This window comes from Bacillus rossius, chromosome 15 (genome assembly GCF_032445375.1).
Source record: "Bacillus rossius redtenbacheri isolate Brsri chromosome 15, Brsri_v3, whole genome shotgun sequence".
Classification (NCBI taxonomy): domain Eukaryota; kingdom Metazoa; phylum Arthropoda; class Insecta; order Phasmatodea; family Bacillidae; genus Bacillus; species Bacillus rossius.
In genome coordinates, this window is record NC_086342.1 from 23965579 (window position 1) to 23983220 (window position 17642).

Sequence of the window (17642 nt, forward strand, 5' to 3'; positions counted from 1 at the left end):
TTTGTTAATGGAACAGAAATATTCACGTAAAATTACTTATATTGGTAAATTTGTACATTTACATGAAAACAACTGTATCACTACAAAAATATTGTTCGTAGGGGAAAAAAAGGGTTCGAATTCTTACCCTAGCATTTATGCTTTATGATGTCCCAGTACCTCCAATAGTGAAAGCTATTTGAAACCATTCCCTGAATAGATTTCCAGTATTAACTTCGCACTAATAAGCATGAAACAACAAAATAATTTCTTAGCTGCTGAATATTTGATTTTCTTTTCTGTATTTAAAAAAATATATTATTTGAATGAAACATCAATTAGAATAATAAGTCCAGGAGAGATGGACCACCTTTTTTTGAAACTCTTATAATTTTGTTATTTGTCAAGATATTGTTGAAGTTAATTTCGCTATGATATTCTGGTGAACTATGTATATGAAAAGCAAAGGTATATGTAGAAAATTTACGTTAACAAAGTGAAGAAAAATGTTGAAAAATTTTACAGTACTGGTCCATCTATACCATATACCTAGGGTTAGATGGACCAGCCTATATGGGAGAGATGGACCAGCATTGAGAAAGCTATTTAATCATTTATGTCTAACTTTCAATTCAGATTTAAGCACTCAATAAAACAAAAATCGTTTCTGACGTACAACAAGTGCCTATACATTAACATGTTTTACAAGGTCTTTCTTCTTTCAGATGTATATTTTTTCAAAACCCTTAAAGATTTTAGTTCTTTTTCCACATACATCGCACTTATTTTCGTACTTTGTGCAGTTCTCATGCAACCAACGGGAACACACTGTGCATTTAATCCAGTCTTCTGTACTTTTTGTAGTATTGTTGTCCTCATTACACCCAACACATTAATCTTCGTCCCAGTCACCATCATCACTGTCATCATACAAAATTGGCTGAGAAAATGCTTTGGTGTTTGGTTTTTTATGTTTGGTAGGCCTAACAGTCCTAGTTAGGATAGCTTCTTCTCTCCGTACTTTTATTTCTTTTTGTTCTTTTATTTTCTTCAGTTTGTCATGTTTTCCTTGGGTAATACGTTGTACATTATCCTTAAAATTTAGAGCTTTCGAAACACTTGCACTCTTACCACGGGCTGTAGTTTTTTTTTTTGTTAAGATTGGAATAGGTGAGATGTTGTTCAAAATTTTTGTTGCCGTGGGGTTGTCGACCTCTTTGACTCCGGAGACACTGGTGGGCGCTGACGAAGTTCCAGGAGTCGCCAGGCATTCATCTCTGATAGGATGTTCGAAATGTCTTATAGGCAGAGCAGATTTGAGTGGAGGGGTAGACCTATCGGTGACTATGGTTGCTTCTTGGTTTGATGTGAAACCAATGTCTGGAGATTGTAGTTGAACTAAGTTCGTTTCAGTAGCTTCAGAAAGTGACGTTTCACTAGAACCTCTTGTGTCAGGGGTGATGATTGTTGAATCTTCGCTAGGTGTCAGGTAAACGTAGTCTGGTATTGCAGAAATGTTTAGCGGAATAATTCCACATGCCTTGAAGCCAGAAACTGCATTTTCTACAGTCGCTGATTTGGACCAAGCACATCCTAGCAACTTGCCAAATTGCAGTCTCGTAATCTGCCGCAATGGGTTGTTCCTCATGAACACATTACATTCTTTGTTGTAGTTAGACTTCAAAGATTTAAAAAAGCTTCTGTCAAGTGGCTGGAAGAAATGGGTCGTGTGACTAGGAAGGCTAAGCAAAATTATATCATTTTCATCAGCGAATTCAAGCATTTCCACACTGCTGCAATGGGAGGAGTGTCCGTCAAGAATCAACAGTACTTTTCCAGCAGGCATTCTTTGCAAAAAGTGATGTTTCAACCAGTCGAAAAAAATTCAGAGGTTATGTAAGCAGATTTCACGTTCATTGCAATCATGGAACCCGGAGACATGCCATCACTGAACTCCTGTTTCTTATTCTTCCCTTAAAAAATGCAATAGGGAGGAATGTAATTGCCCTCGCCATTGAAACAACATACAAGCCATGCGGACGTGCTACCCACTAGAGTACTAGACCAATAAGTCAATTATTGCATAGTACTTTTAAACAAATTTATATCTGTACTAAACAAAGGTCAACATAATAGGCGTATTGATCTTCAAAATCAAATTTACATTCGAATATAAAATTAATTTTTATACACAAATTGACTGAATTATATTTCAAATGACTACAAAAAATTGTAAAAAAATTATTAAAGGCTGTACGAGGTAAAGTGAGCACTTCGCAACTTTTAAATACGAACAAGAACACGCGATTAATGAGAAAACTTCATGCAATAGGCTCATAAGCGATTATTTATATCCTATTTAAAAGTGGCCGAAAGATAATAATTTGATCGAATGATAAAAGTAACTATGGCCTCAAAAGGTCTCACTTTACCGCATACAGCCTAAATTGTATTTTTGTTTTTTAAGTAGGCCTAACTGAGAGAAGAATTTACGTTAAAAGTTTGGAAATTAACCTACAAATTACTTAACAATATGTTTTGTGACTATTTTTTTTTTGTAGAAACGACATTACAAATCTACAGCCTACTCATTAATAATACGTAGGCCCATTTAAAACGATGGTCCATCTCTCCCTCTTTATTTTGGTCCATCTATCCCGATCGTTAGGGAGAGATGGACCAGGCCGCCATTACGTCCCTGTTGTGCCCAGCGTAGCTACAGAACGCTACAAAGATACGTTTAGCTTGTTTACATGTTGTAAAGAATGATGGTTCAAAAATATTGCAAAATGCTGTCTGTACGACACAACTGCGTTCACATTAACAAAATTTTTGACCTACCTGTTTTCTATTTTCTTTAATATCTTCTCAATTTACTCATACAAAGGAACTAAAACAACACAGCAAGCGCAATACAGTTGCCACGACACATTCCTACCAACCATGGCGCTTTCTATTAGCAGGTTCGTGAACTATGCCACCGGTCCATCTCACCCTGTGGTCCATCTCTCCTGGATTTACCCTATATAATTATGCGGTAATTATCGTAAGAAATACCCGGTATTGTCTCGAAAACACGTATTTTTGTATACCTATGCAAAAATAAGCATAGCCATGTGTTGTACAAAGTTAAAATATTTCTCGTTGTGTTACAAACTATTTCTTGTCAACTGGTTTCTAAAGTAATCTTTGGTAATATAACAGAACTTTTTTTTTCCCTGTGTTTCTGCGTTTCGCACGCACGCACGCACGCAGAGTAGAACGAAGTTTGCCAATGGGTGGAAGGGGGGGGGGGGGGGGAGATGATCGCTGGACACGTGACCTCGATAGTTTGCGAGTGCCTTTGCACCTGGACTTTCGGCTCCCCAGTTTATGGTCGACACGAATACTCTAATCATAACAATTTTTGACCCACCTCTGGCAATCATCCTTCACGCTCCACGCTCCACGCGCGACTCAATGACTAAAGAGCTGCAAAATTCGCGGTTTCGATGGCCTTCAGGATAGACTGCACATACCCCTGTACACTCGGGCAAATATCGCAAGTTCATCGGCTGCCGACTTGTAAGTCGTCTCAGCTGGTTTGTCTGTGATTCGATACTTCTTTGGTTGAGGGTTTATAACTGGTTGAGATTCGTCCAGATGAACAGTAAGCCAATAGCAAAATTATCTAAGAGGTATATTTGTTTGAATTCTAGCCTATCACCGAACGAATCCGCGAATTTTGCAGGTCTCTATCAATGACTCATTCATTGGCCCTATGTGACTCCTGACGTCATTCTAGATTAGCTAGAAACTTCTTGATATTGACAACTTATAACTCTTAGCCCTAAACTTACGGAAATACAAAATGTGAGTGAATCCTTCACTACTCGCCAGTGATGTGTAACATCTAACCTCGGTAACGAGCACATTCATGTGTTCTCGTGTTGCAAAATACACTTGCAATTAGAGACCTGTAAAATTCGCGGATTCATTTCGCGATAGGATAGAGTCCAAATACTTTGGACATTATTTTGCTTCAGTGATTGGGCCACAGTTTATCTGAAGAACTCAGGGTCAATGAATAATCTTTAACAGAAGAATTAACGAATCACGATGATTCCAGTCAACAGGTGTTACGAGTCGGTAACCAATCAGCAGATGTAATTTGCACGAGTGCATAGAGGATCATGGAGTCTATCCTTTAGGGATTCGAAATCGCGAATTTTACAGGTCTCTACTTATAATACGAAACTAGAACATGTAATATACCGCAGAATTCTTTAAAAGAATGCCGAGCGTGTGATAAACATTCACAAAACCGTATTTCAACAACATTTCTGAACACAAATCACACGCAGTTTAAGCACCCGTTACTAGAATTCGCTGTCGAATCAGCTTACGTCGACTATGGAATCATTCCATTTGTACAGCGAAATTTTAAACTATACAATGATACGGCTCCGATAAAAGCTATAAAAACATTAAAAAATAGTAAAAACCCAGGCTTTGTACCTGATTTTCCACGAGGAATTTTATTAAAATACTGCCTCTCTTGTTAAAATTCCCTAAACAGTTAAAACTACTTATAACTTATCCTTTTGGTTTTATGGACTTTGTTTCCACAGATACATGCGAGTTTCGTTCCGTTCACAAATTGCTCCTATAAAATTCCTTATACCGATAGCTAAGTTGTTACACATCAAAAATGTTAATGTTTTTAAATCGTTCACCCCACAATATATTTAAAAAATGGCATCTTACTTTTGAAGTCGGTGCAAACCCTTGTTTCGGAGCGCCATTCTGGATAAATGGTTATTTCAAAAACTGGTTGCACCAAGTTCTGTGTGATTTTAAGAAGTATACAATTTTGTTTCTATGACTATTTGTGTTATCTCTATCGGTTATTCCTACCTAGATTGAGCAATTAATGTATATTCAGTGTAAATTTCTTCAAATATTCTTCTTTAGTCCAGCTCGTTTATAGCAGTTGGATCTGCTGATTTTGGATGTCCTAGATAGACAAACCAATGTGAAAATATGTTATAAATTTAAAAAATAGATCTACGATTAAGCTAGTAGTACAGTTTAGGAGGTCTAATTAAAGAAGTACTAATTATCTGTGTCAATATTACTGAAATATAAGGGTAAATGGAAAGTAATTAATATTTAATTTTGCATAACTTTTCTTCTGTTTCAAGTAGAATATGGGTAAGTTCACTTGCTCCACTTAACGTGATAACTATTACCCATATCTCATTTACAAGTAGTACATTCTGTACAACATTTTTATTTAATTTCTAGTGACGAAGTAATTAATATTGGAATAAATTGGAATAAACCACACAGAGAAAATGGTTTGTTTGAATAAAACAAATATTTGTTTATATATGGCGAAACAAATATTTACTTGGTGGAACAAAATATTTTGTTAGCTTAGCCCAACTCGGTAAGAAACAAAAATGATTTGTTACACCTAACCAAATATACATTTGAGTGACAAAGTAATTGTTTTGGGTCAACAGAATCTTTCCTACTACAAAATATTTGCTTGAATTAACAAAATATATTTATTTCGCCTTATACAAACAAATATTTTGTTGAGGCAAACAAACATTTCTCTCAGTGCAGCAAAAGTTGCACTTAAATTTTAAAGGGAAGGGCGAGAAATTGAAAAACAATTTGCCGGATTTAGTAGTTTTTAGGTACAATTTTGTATCGTTCATTTTTAAAACTTCTACCTTGTTAAGACGTTAAGAGCATGGTTTAACGAATGCATGTAGTTGACAACGATTGGCTGCGAAAAATAGTTTACTTTGTGACATAATTAGTGGTTCAGAGTTTAATTCATTTTGAATAATGGCTTCAATTGTATAAATATTTATCAGCAGTCACTCTTATTCTTACATCATAGGAAAAATCTAGTAAAATGTGATATTTGCGTCAAGGAAAACGAATTTTTAATTATGAACAGTAAAATTGTTGATTTATAAATTTCGCCATTCAGATACATTTCTTCTTCTTCTTAAAACGTTCTATCTAATTAATACAAAATCTCAAATTTTCTATCGTCAGAGAGTTAGTAATATTTAACTATGCATTAAAGAAGTTAGATTACCAATAAATTTACACAATAAAATAATTTGTGGCCACAAAAGTTCTTCACAATCACACGTGAGGTGCGGTGAAAAATTGCCAGACAGTGAACAGCAAAATGGTAGCTACGGTCTTTTATATTTGAAACCACCACTAATAAACCTTTTATTGATTAAATAAAAATTTAAAACTTTTTTTGGAACGACGCAAGTGAAACTAACTTGGAATACAAAGCTTTTGTTTTTACTTTTATGAACATCAAAACTTCATCCTTTTTGTTATTCTGTCTTGAAGGCCTACTTATTTTGATCACATTTGAAAATTACGATGATTGATTGCACTGAAAACTTCAGAAACTCCGAGTAAGTGGACTGGAAGTTTAGCAAGGTAATGAAGGGAAGTTTGCTGTCGCGTAACTGATTTATGATCAGTGAAAATAAACATAATTAATACCAGTTTAAAACAAATACTTTTAAAACAAAAATGTGATCATTGTTTTAATGATTGAATATTTACATACTATTGAACTGCAGGACCTAAATAAATATTTCTCAAGTGCGCATTATGTGTGCAGCAGTAGGTATTGCTTTAATTCAATATTTTACATAGAAAAATTACCTGCAGTAAAATAATTCCCTGTATTTTTACAAAATATTCCTGTGGAAATAATTTGCCAAGAAATAGTTTGTAATACTACAAGAAAGATACTTTAACCTCGAGCAATATATGGCTACGGTTGTTTTTGTAAATATGAAATACGTTTTTAAAGATAAAAAAAATGAGCATTTCTCACATAAATTGGCACATAATATTATATTTGAATTGAAGTTTTATTCAAGCATACATTATTTATCCATGGAAAATATAATCAAATGTTTGATTATTGGAATAAATTATGTTTTATTATGGTTATTAATGTGTGCAGTCAATATCACGGAACGATTTACAAATAACTTTAACTATTGGCGGTACTGGTACAAAACAAAGCAAAAATGTCCGGGTAAGAATCCGAACCCAGTATTTCTGCGAACACTATTATGAAAGTGATACATTTTTTTTTATATAAACGAACAAATGTACAAATATCTTTAATTTTACATGAATGTTTCTGTTTCATTTACAAAAAAATTTACATAGTAGGTTAGGAGTGTCACAACATGAATAAAATTCTCGCAAAAAAAATTTTCTTTAGGGTATATTTTGCACGTTTATATGATTATAATTAAAAGTTGGTTGGGTTAGAAACATTTTAAAATCTTAAAAATGCATTAATTATTTTTTTATTATTTTTACAACAATGCGGTTACCCCAACGTGTGACGAACTTATGATTTATTCAGAACTGACCGGGGGTTCGCTTAGTAGGCTCTATACATTGTTTATTTACACTTTCCATTGTTTTGTGTTGAGGGAAAAATAATTCTGCTAGAGATTACATAACAAATTTTTTTTTGTCACCAGCAAATCATATGATCACCATAAAATCATTTCGTAGACCTGACAAATACGACAATAATTTTGAAAAAATTGCAAGTAATTTAATTGAATACCTAAATCTGAGAGTGATAAGATAAAACTAATATCTCCTCCTTACGGAATAATTGGAGTTTGGTAGTAAGTACCTAAATTATTATTTCAAGAATTACTAGGTACGTCCGTAACAATATTATAAATATGTAGCCATTTCACAGCCTTGTAAAATGTAGGGCTACTCGTTTGTGCTCATGGTCTCAGCGAAGTTGAAATTTCAATAATAACTGTTGGTTCAAAAACGGCTTCTTTAATTTTTGCATTTGGGAGAAGATGTTTGGCCAAAGAGATTTGTTACAGGAAAATAGCAGTTTTTTTAGGCTGCAATTAAATAATTTGTCCCTATACACCCTACCAAATATTTGTAGTAACGGAATAGTTATTCTGCTGTGCGTCCATGAAGAGGCTTTTTTTTATTGAAATAAATTTTTTTATCGCTAATAATTTCTTGTGACTAACAAATAATTTTGTCTTTTCCACAAAATATTTTGATAGATTGAATGTACACAAATCAAATTATTTTTTTAGCGCTTGTATAGATATATGTAAGTATGTTGCACCAAGCCAAGATCTTAAACCGACCTATCCTGCTTCGTTAATCTTTATTTTATGTGTTACTCGATTATATCCGCGATTTTCCGAAACACACTTTCTTGGACGTCTAAACGTTTTTTTGCCATCATTTTACTGACCCTCACTAAAACTGCAGCGTTATACTTATCTGGTGATGCGATTTAAAAAATATATAGCATACCTACTGCTCTCGCAGATATTCAAACGTGACGTGTTTAGAAAATAAATATTCCGTTGATTTAATCAAAATTTACACAATACAAGAATTTTCAAGTCTGTTTACAAATATATACCTATAGGTATATATATTTTTATTTAAAAAAGATGGCGTATGGCTTGTGTCCTGAGGGAAAAGGAGATTTAAACGCTTTTTTTTAGTTAATAAGTGAGCAGATTAAAAAGTTAACTTATTGGAAAGAGGGTGACACGTTGAAGTCGTAAACACCGTTTGCTGAACACACGTCCACGAGAAGTTTCATTTAACTGCAGAGGCAATTACGTTTAGAGCAGATGTTATTCATTCGAGTCATTAAAAATTTGCCAATACCATACACCGGAGTGCAATATATTCCAGTCAGAATTTAATGCCCTGTTTGCTTACTATTGTAAGTTTTTTTGTAATTACACGCTTGTTTTTTTCACACAGGAGTTTTACTAAAAAAGAATGCAAACCTTCTTCTATCTTCATATAGTCTGAAGTATCATAAAAAAAACATTTCTTTACAAGTAGGTAAATATATTAACGGTAAAAGCAAGATTTCATTTTAATAATAATAACGTAATAACTTTTTTTAACGACGAAATAATTAGGTACTAGTGCCATTTACAAAATGTTGTGTGACTAGAAAAATTATGGTAACTTCAACAAAATGTATAGGTAAAACCAAATACATCAAAGACAAAAGTAATATCAATAACAATATGTTAATTAAATTGTATTGTGTTATGTTATATTTATTTGGTAGTTTTTTATTTGCAATACGTAAAGTGGTTTAACTATGTGTGCATTTTTTAAAACACGAGTGTTGTACTTTAGTTGCAGTTCTTATACCGACTAGATTTATTTCTGCGCAATGGTTGTTAAGGGTGATGAACTTTGTGACCATTGTTGTACACACACAAATTGAAAGCGGGCACACATAAAAAAAGGGGAGGAATGTAAAACATTTTACCACTAAAAATGTGCGCACTATTGGGGACAGTTCTAGCCCAGTGTAATCAGAGGTATATTTATTTGGCGGTAGGTAGAGAGAAATACCTACTTACTTAAATTCTATGAAAACGTTTCGGGTCAAGATGTGTCCCAAAACTATTGTTTCATTTTCGTGTTGTTATTTTCGGGAGAATTTTTGTTTAACATGGCGTATAGCTCTTTTTTTTTTCCGGACGAATCTCAGTCGTTCATTATCACAAAAGCCGCGTTGTCATTGACTTAGGAGTGTGAAAAAGTACCTCTCACCGACCGTAAACAACGATTATTAGTATTTTTATAATTTGTAACCAGCGTTATTCATATTTGGAAGGTGAGAATTTTTAACAATGTACCTAAATGCTCTAAAACATTTCTGTGGAACATTTCTCCATTTTTAGATATTGAAAGTATGTAAGTTACTTGGTTGCTCAAATGAAATATTAGTTTTGCATACTCCACAGCGATAAACCTTTACAAACTTTACATCTCTACACTTGTATGTTTACAAATAAATAGTCTGTTTGTGGTAGTTTAACAAGCATACTTATCTAGAGCAGAGAAACTATGTCACCTTTTTCACCCTTAGCGCTCCATTGTTTCTAGCTTACACGCAGAGGAATGTCAAAATTATTTTACATGCTAGTAAAAATATTTTTGTTTCCACTTTTTTTTAATCAACTAATTTAAAATCACACAAAAAGCTTAAAATGTGCAGAAAAGTAATATATATGACTAAAACATAGTACTTTCCTGCCTAAATATAAATGTGTACTTTTAAGTACTATGCACACAAATATTTTAATGTCACACAAGTAGACTTATTTCATGTGCCATCATGAACTTGGTACTCATATTTAAATAAAACTAGCTAAGCATGTATTTAATAAATGTAGAATATTTAAAATGAAGCTGTCATAATAATTTGTTTCATTTTTGCTAGCTGGTCTATAGCACCGTCCATTTTTATTTTTTTAAATGTTCAAGAATTAATATTTGTGTGCCATAAACCATTGGCTGCCTAATTCTTTATTTAATTGCATTGATTGTTTGCAAATTTTTTGTGGCGTACACGATATAAAATTTATTTCTTGCTAAAAAAATACTTTAGGGGAGCCTCAATATACCTATACCTAATTGTGTTCATGTTTGAGATAAATACCTATATAAAATACTGTACATCCAGCATTCGTAATGCCAAATAAAAAGGGGGAATTTTATCAGGCAAACTAAAATTTTGATAACCTATAACTTTTTCATTTTGCACAACTACGTATATATCTGTGAAAACAGTTCAATTATTTATCCTAGAGGATGGTCATAAATTCGGTCAAACTACTCACTTTTTTTTAGGAGCATAGGGCCTACATACAAACCTCACCAATGTTTCTGTGTCGATCAAAATTGTTCAGTTGCTGTTAGGAAGTACGCCTATACGAAAACTATTTTTTTTTTCAATCACGGACAGAAATATTCAATTTCACTCAAGTAAAACATTTGTTTAGAATTAAAAACCATTTTTATAGTCCTGTGAAATCAGTAGGACCCTTAACTGACTTTCTTTTCATCAAATTTTGTGGTATTGATAAATCACTGATATTAAGCTGTCCTGTTAATTTATAGTATTGGGTTGTGTTTAGCTGTAACTTTTTAAAACGCCGATAAAATGTTGCCTATTTATTGCTGACTATAGCTGTTGTACCTATCGTTGGCGGGTTAGATTTACGTTTCGTGACAAAAAATATAGAAATATTTAATGTTGCACAACTATTGAAATGACACATTTAACATACTTTTCTACATAATAGTTACTATGAAGTTTCATACTTACAACGTGAAAGTTTCGTCGAACAGTGGAAAAAGAGTCTTCTTGTGAGTTTTTGTTCTAAGCTACATCAGCAAATTTTACCTCAGATAGTAAATTAATTTTCACATTTGTATCACATGCTCCTTCGAAATAAAAAAAATAATACGTCAAACTTCAACAATTCATTTGCTGATTTTAAATCGCAATGAAAATAACTGAAATCGGCAATATCATTAGATACGATATAGTGGCAGGAACAAATAATACATATATACAGTGTGCGATGTTAAAATAACTATGCTTATATTTTATGGGAAATTTTACCAAGTTTACGCTTTGTCTAACAGCATTATTATGGTAATTATGTTTAGGCATACCCTACTTAATAGAACTACAAAGTCATCGGAAAGTGAGAAACTAATTTTTTAAGTTATAACTTTCTTAAGTTATTTTTTAAGTTATACTTTGGTTCTTGAATGATAGTTCAACATGCATGGCTGCAGTTAACTATGTAATAGAGAAAATAATCATATTAATTACTGTGCGTTTATGGAAATTACTTAAAATCTGTGGATTATGTTCACTTTTGTTTAACGAATATGGATAATACCTACTAACAAATATATTTGCTCCTCGAAGAATGAAAGCTCTGCAACTTATTAGGAATAATCCTAGAAAACAAAATAAAATTACTTTTGCCCTTAGTTAAAATATGGTGCTATCGGATTCGGAAAAATTCTTCTCATAAGTTTTTTATGAGAAACTATATTTGTCAATTAAGTATAAAATATTTTATAGTTAACTTTGAAAAACGATACAAACGTCAATAAAGCTGTGTTCCAGCATTTTGAACAAGTCAACAGATTAAATGTTTTACAGAGAAAATAATAATAATTTTTGACTTAAAATAGTTACCTAACATATATATTATTTTATTATTATATATTATTATAATATATTTAATATATTATTATAATATATATAATATATTATTATAATATATACTATATTATATTATTTTAACATACTCATTCCTTATGAAAAAACAATCTGTTAGTGAAACTAAAATCATCACCTTTATTTTCCCGCAATTAAAGCATCATACGATCGGATATATATATATATATATATATATATATATATATATATATATATATATATATATATTTCAATTTCACTAGTTTATAGAAGCATAGTACGAACATTTCACCCCGATCGTATGATGCTTTAATTGCGGGACAATAAAGGTGATGATTTTAGTTTCACTAACAGATTGTTTTTTTTTTCATATGGAGTTAGTATATTCAAATAATATTATAAAAATCATTAAAAAATTATGTAAATAAAACGTGGAAATCATACAGCTGTTGGTAGGTTATAAATTATTAAAGACAATCAATCATCAGCAGTGTATATATAACTATTATTAAGACCTGCATGCTTACCACAATATAGCGAAGTTCAATTCTGCACTCACTTTGCTTAAATTTAACTAATTAATTTTACCATACATGCTGTTGGCCTAATCTTGTTAACTTACTTTAATTGTAAGAGTTAAGAACCTAGTATGAAATCGAGGAAACTAGTGAAATAATTATACGAACTAAATAGATTATTTCACATTTGAAAAGTTTATTTTATACATATTTTTATAGAATGTTGCATTATGTATATAAATATTTAGACGATTCGTGGTCATGAATATTTCATAATATAGTTCGAGAAATTTGGTTCCTTCCACTTGGTAGCAAAATGTTGTTCGCAAAATAATTATCATGGTAGTATTTCAAATTTCACATAAAACGTAAAAAAAGTTAATAAATTTTTTTTTCCTGTCAAGTGACGTGCTCAGAAATGTTTTATAGTCCAGCTAGCTCATATTCTTACCATGTACCACAGAAAGGTTACCGTATCATAAAAAAAATTGTCAAATTCGGAACTGGCGGCGTTGATTTTACAAGAGAGCTAAGTAGTAGGTGTTGATACTTTTTTTTGCGTGATGTATTTTATCACCTCACTGAAAAACCAAAGATAGTAACTTATCATAAGCTTGTTACAATGTAAAATAATAATTCTAACGATACAAACTAAGCAATTAAATCATTCTAAGATTCCAAGAGGAGAGCAAGAGTGCTGGTTTTCTTAAGGAGCAACCAGGCCGTAAAATTAATTGTTCGACGTTCATAAACATGTAATGCAATTTATTAACTTATAGATTGTATGGAAAAATTATCTTAACAAATATTTTAGGCTACATTTATTATGCCTTCGCCTGTTTTTGTTTTTTTGTTGTTGTTGTTCCTAATTACCATGTATTGATAACTATACACATATTCCAATAACTTATAGATTACTACCTAATAATCTCCATTACATGATTAGAAACTTATTAAATTTTTACAGTGTAAGATTATTTTAATCACCCACATATATTTGATATTTTTTTGAAACTTTCTCACTGCAATATGCGTAAATTATGCATGTATAGCTAAAATCAGATTTAGTAGACAATTGGCGCGTTCGATTGTTAAAATCGTTCTTTAGTAATTTTCAGGTTGTCAAAGGCAATTTATTCCAGTGTCACTTTACTTGAAATGACATTCGAAATGCGGCTAAAGATAGGTATGTAGTTAGTTACTTCTGAAAGCCTCTAGCTTAAATTAAACACAACCACACGATATTATGTATGCTGAATTATGCGTAGGGCTAAATTCAAAGTGCCCCCAAAAGTTGTCATGTAAATAACTAATAAAGCTACCGATAATTTTTCTATCCATCGGCTTTAGCATGGTTATGAAGAAAATGATTATTAATAAATAAATTCCAAAAAAAAAAAAAAACAGAAGATCGGAAGGTGTGGTCCACACTTATAGGCCTAGGTATATCTATAGGCGTAAATATTAGTTTTAACTAACATTCTTGCTAAAAAATATTTAAAAATACGTGGTGATTATATATTTCACAATGTCTGCTCTTATGTGGGCGCTATGTTACGTCCAAAATCCAAAGTAAAACACTCAATTTTTAAACTCATTTGTTAATATTTAAAAATAAAACCGATCACATAGTGATATCTACACTGTCAGTAAGATTTGAGAGTCATAGCACAGCCTGAAGGAATATTTTGTGTATGGTGTTTGTTTGCGTCAAAGGGTGAGGTTTTTTTTTTAATGCATCCGCGTTAGTATGAAAAAATTTGAGACCTAGCCCTACATTCAAAAAAACCACATGCCAATTCAAAAACAGCCTGATTTAGAGGATCTAGTAGCTTACAAGCGCGCGCGCGCACACACACACACACACACACACACACACACACACACCTATATGTAAAGTATATATAGCCTATATATATATAGGTTATAGTCGATTTTTGTCGTTATTTTTTTTTTTAATTGGGCTATTTAGAATTGAGATTTGAATGTATGAAATTGTTGTAACACTGTCAATTTTTACGTGACTGCTAGGCCTTTACCCTACATGAAAACAAGTTTATTAGAGGACTATTATACTTTAATCAAATATAAATTAATTTTTTTTTCGTGTAGCATCTCGTTAAAAACTATGCGTTGTCTTCCAGAAGTAGGTATCTTTCAAAAGCTATACTATGACAAGACAGAGTTCGTTATTGATACGTAGACGATAGCCTTTTGGCACAAACCTACGCGCAGTATAATCGGTACAGAGACATATATTTTTTCTGCATCAAAATAGTCAGCCTCAAAGTATTTTACCACATAATTAGATAATATATATAAGCTTATAACCTTACATCTATATAATGCTAAGCCTAAACTCCATAGCCTATAGACGCATATCTCGATACCTCCTTTAATCCTACAAGATTGCCACAGCAAACAGTTACCTAACAATTTTATACTAATTTTAGGCTGAACTATGTAAGTGTAGCTGTGGGCACATCTACAAATTTTTTGCGCACTTTACAAAGATATTTATTTTTGTAAACATAGTTGCCACAATATTTTGTTGTAGTGGTACTATATATAGTAAAGCATTCTACCGTTTATAACAAAGGTACTTGTGTGTTTAAACACATATTCATTGTAAATAGGAGACAAATAATACTTGCTTCTTCAGACAAACCATTTGTAGAGACTGGAAAATAACGCGAATTCATTATGCGTTAGGCTAAAATTCTAATACCTGCACATTTAAGCTGGAAGACTCTGGGCCAATGAGAAATCCTCAACCAAGTAAGTATCGAATCACAGACAAACCAGTAGAGAAGACTCGCAAGTCAGCCGCCAATGAAATGGCGTTATTTGACCAAGTACACTGTTTGAAATCACAGTATATTTACGGACTTTTCAACAAAGAATTTAACTCATAAACGAAGAGTAGTTCCTCGTAGTATCAAATAACTGAATCCTCTCAGAAACTTTGCCGTATTTGGACTTCCGAATAGTAGGTTTCGTTCTAAACAAAGGTAAACATACACATTGACAAAATAAGAGAATTCTTACTCTACACTTAAACCAGTTTTTTTCTTAATGTTTTGTTGATATACCAAGAACATTATTTTGGATTCATGATAAAAGTAATTGGAATTGAACACAGCGTAAGTATATTTACGAAGAAACACGTATTTTTTACGAATACTTATCCCTGGATAATTTGTAACCAGCGTTCTTCGTAAACTGCAGGTGGGAATTTTTAACAATGTTTACACAGGACTGTGTGTGGTCTGTCCTGGAGGTAAGTAAACCGCGATTTTTTCCAAACTCTAACCATTAGTAGAGACTGAAAAAATTCGCGCTTTGGATGACCTGTAGGATAGACTCCACCATCCCCTGCACACTCGGGCAAATGATAGGCTACATGCTCATTGGCTACTGACTCGTGACACCTGTCAACTGGGACGCTTGCGATTCGACACTTTTTTTTTGTTGAAGGTTTTTCATTGGCCCAAAGTCCTTCAGATAAACTGTAAGCCTATCAGAGAAGCTACATAAAGGAACAGTTGTTTGGATTCTATCATATTGTGAAATGAATCCGCGAATTTTTCCAATCCCTAACCATTAGTAGAGACCAGGAAAATTCGTGGGTTCAATTACCTACAGGATAGACTCCAATATCCTCTACACACTCGGGCAAATGCCAACTGTTCATTGGCTGTTGACTTGTGAGTCGTCTCGACTGGGTGGCCTGTGATTCGACACTTCTATGAGTGAGGGTCTCTAATTGGCCCTCAGTCCTCCAGATTAACAGTGAACCAATGGCAGAAGCAGCACTTAGGTATAATTATTTGAATTTTAGCATAATACGAAATGAACCCGCGAATTTTCCGGGTCTCTAACCATTAGTAAGGTAAATTACACAGTTTTACAGTAGTCTGCATTGTTGTGGCATGTCAGTGGGTGGGTAGGCAGTGAGTGTAGTGACTGACCTGCGGGGAACCTGTGCGGGAAGATGCGGCCGTGGCGCGACAGCAGCCACGGGTACAGCGGGTAGGTGTCCCGCGGCGGCGGGTGGTGGTGCTGGTGCGGCGGCAGGTGGTGGCCGCCGCCCCCGGGGAACCCCGCCGCGCCGGGCCCCGCCCCCTGCAGCGCCGCCGCCAGCCCGAAGTGCTGCGCCGCCGCCGCCGCCGCCAGCGCCTGCAGCTGCTGGTGGTGGTGGTGGTGCGCGTGCGGGTGCACCAGCGGCTCGGGCAGGTACAGCGCCTTGAGCGCGCCCGCCGCCTCCGGGGGCGGGAACACGTGCGGCGGCGGCGGCAGCGCGGACGGCCGCACGACGGGCGGGCCCGGCGGCGGCGAGGACGAGGAGGCGGGGCTGGGCGGCGGGCTGTCGGTCGTCACGACGTCGCAGTCGGGCGAGCGGGGGGCGGCCGGGGGCGGCGGGCTCGCCCCGCCTCCCCCGCCGCCGCCGCCCACGATCGAGTCGATGGAGAAGCCTATCTTGGGCTTGGAGGGCACCGCGGCTATTGGCGTCGGTGCCAGAGGCATCATGGTCCCTCGGGGAACTGAAGACGGGCGAGTTCCCTCAACGCCTGAGAAGTCCCATCGCCGGCGACCGGCCCTTCAACCGCACACGCGGCGAATAAAAAACTCGGGTCGGAGCCTTCAACTCATCCTCCAACCGGCGAGAAACACCGCGCGAGGAACGCGAGCCCGCATGTTCCACTCGTTCGCAGCACTGACAGATGGCCGGCTCCTGTTGCGTGAGTGAGAGAAACGCACCGCCGTCGACTGTCCGTGCGCACGTTGTCTTCTTGTTTACGCGCGCGTGGGTCGGCGGTAACACGCGCGACGCGGCGTGCCGGCGTCTGCTGTCGCCCGACGTCTGTCGAGTGCTGCTCTCTCTCCTCTCTCTCTCTCTCTCTCTCTCTCCTCCCCCCCTGGGTGGCTGTTGGTGGGGGGAGAGGGGCGGGCCAAGGGGGAGGGGCCAACCACCGCCCCTCTTTCTCCCCTCCACCACCTGCCGGGCCCTCCTTACAGACGCTGATTGGGTCATTAGGGAGACAGCTGGG

At 35.1% G+C, this 17642-nt stretch overlaps 1 protein-coding gene across 1 annotated transcript in view; it reads right to left on the reverse strand.

Annotated features, from left to right (window-relative positions):
- The window catches only part of LOC134539653 (homeobox protein EMX1-like), a 122841-nt gene extending 105402 nt beyond the window's left edge, over positions 1 to 17439 (reverse strand). Inside the window, exon 1 of the mRNA XM_063381840.1 lies at positions 16563 to 17439. Coding sequence (XP_063237910.1) covers positions 16563 to 17121 — 559 coding nt within the window. The 5' untranslated portion in view covers positions 17122 to 17439. The remainder of the gene's footprint in view (positions 1 to 16562) is intronic.
- Positions 17440 to 17642: the final 203 nt, after the last annotated feature.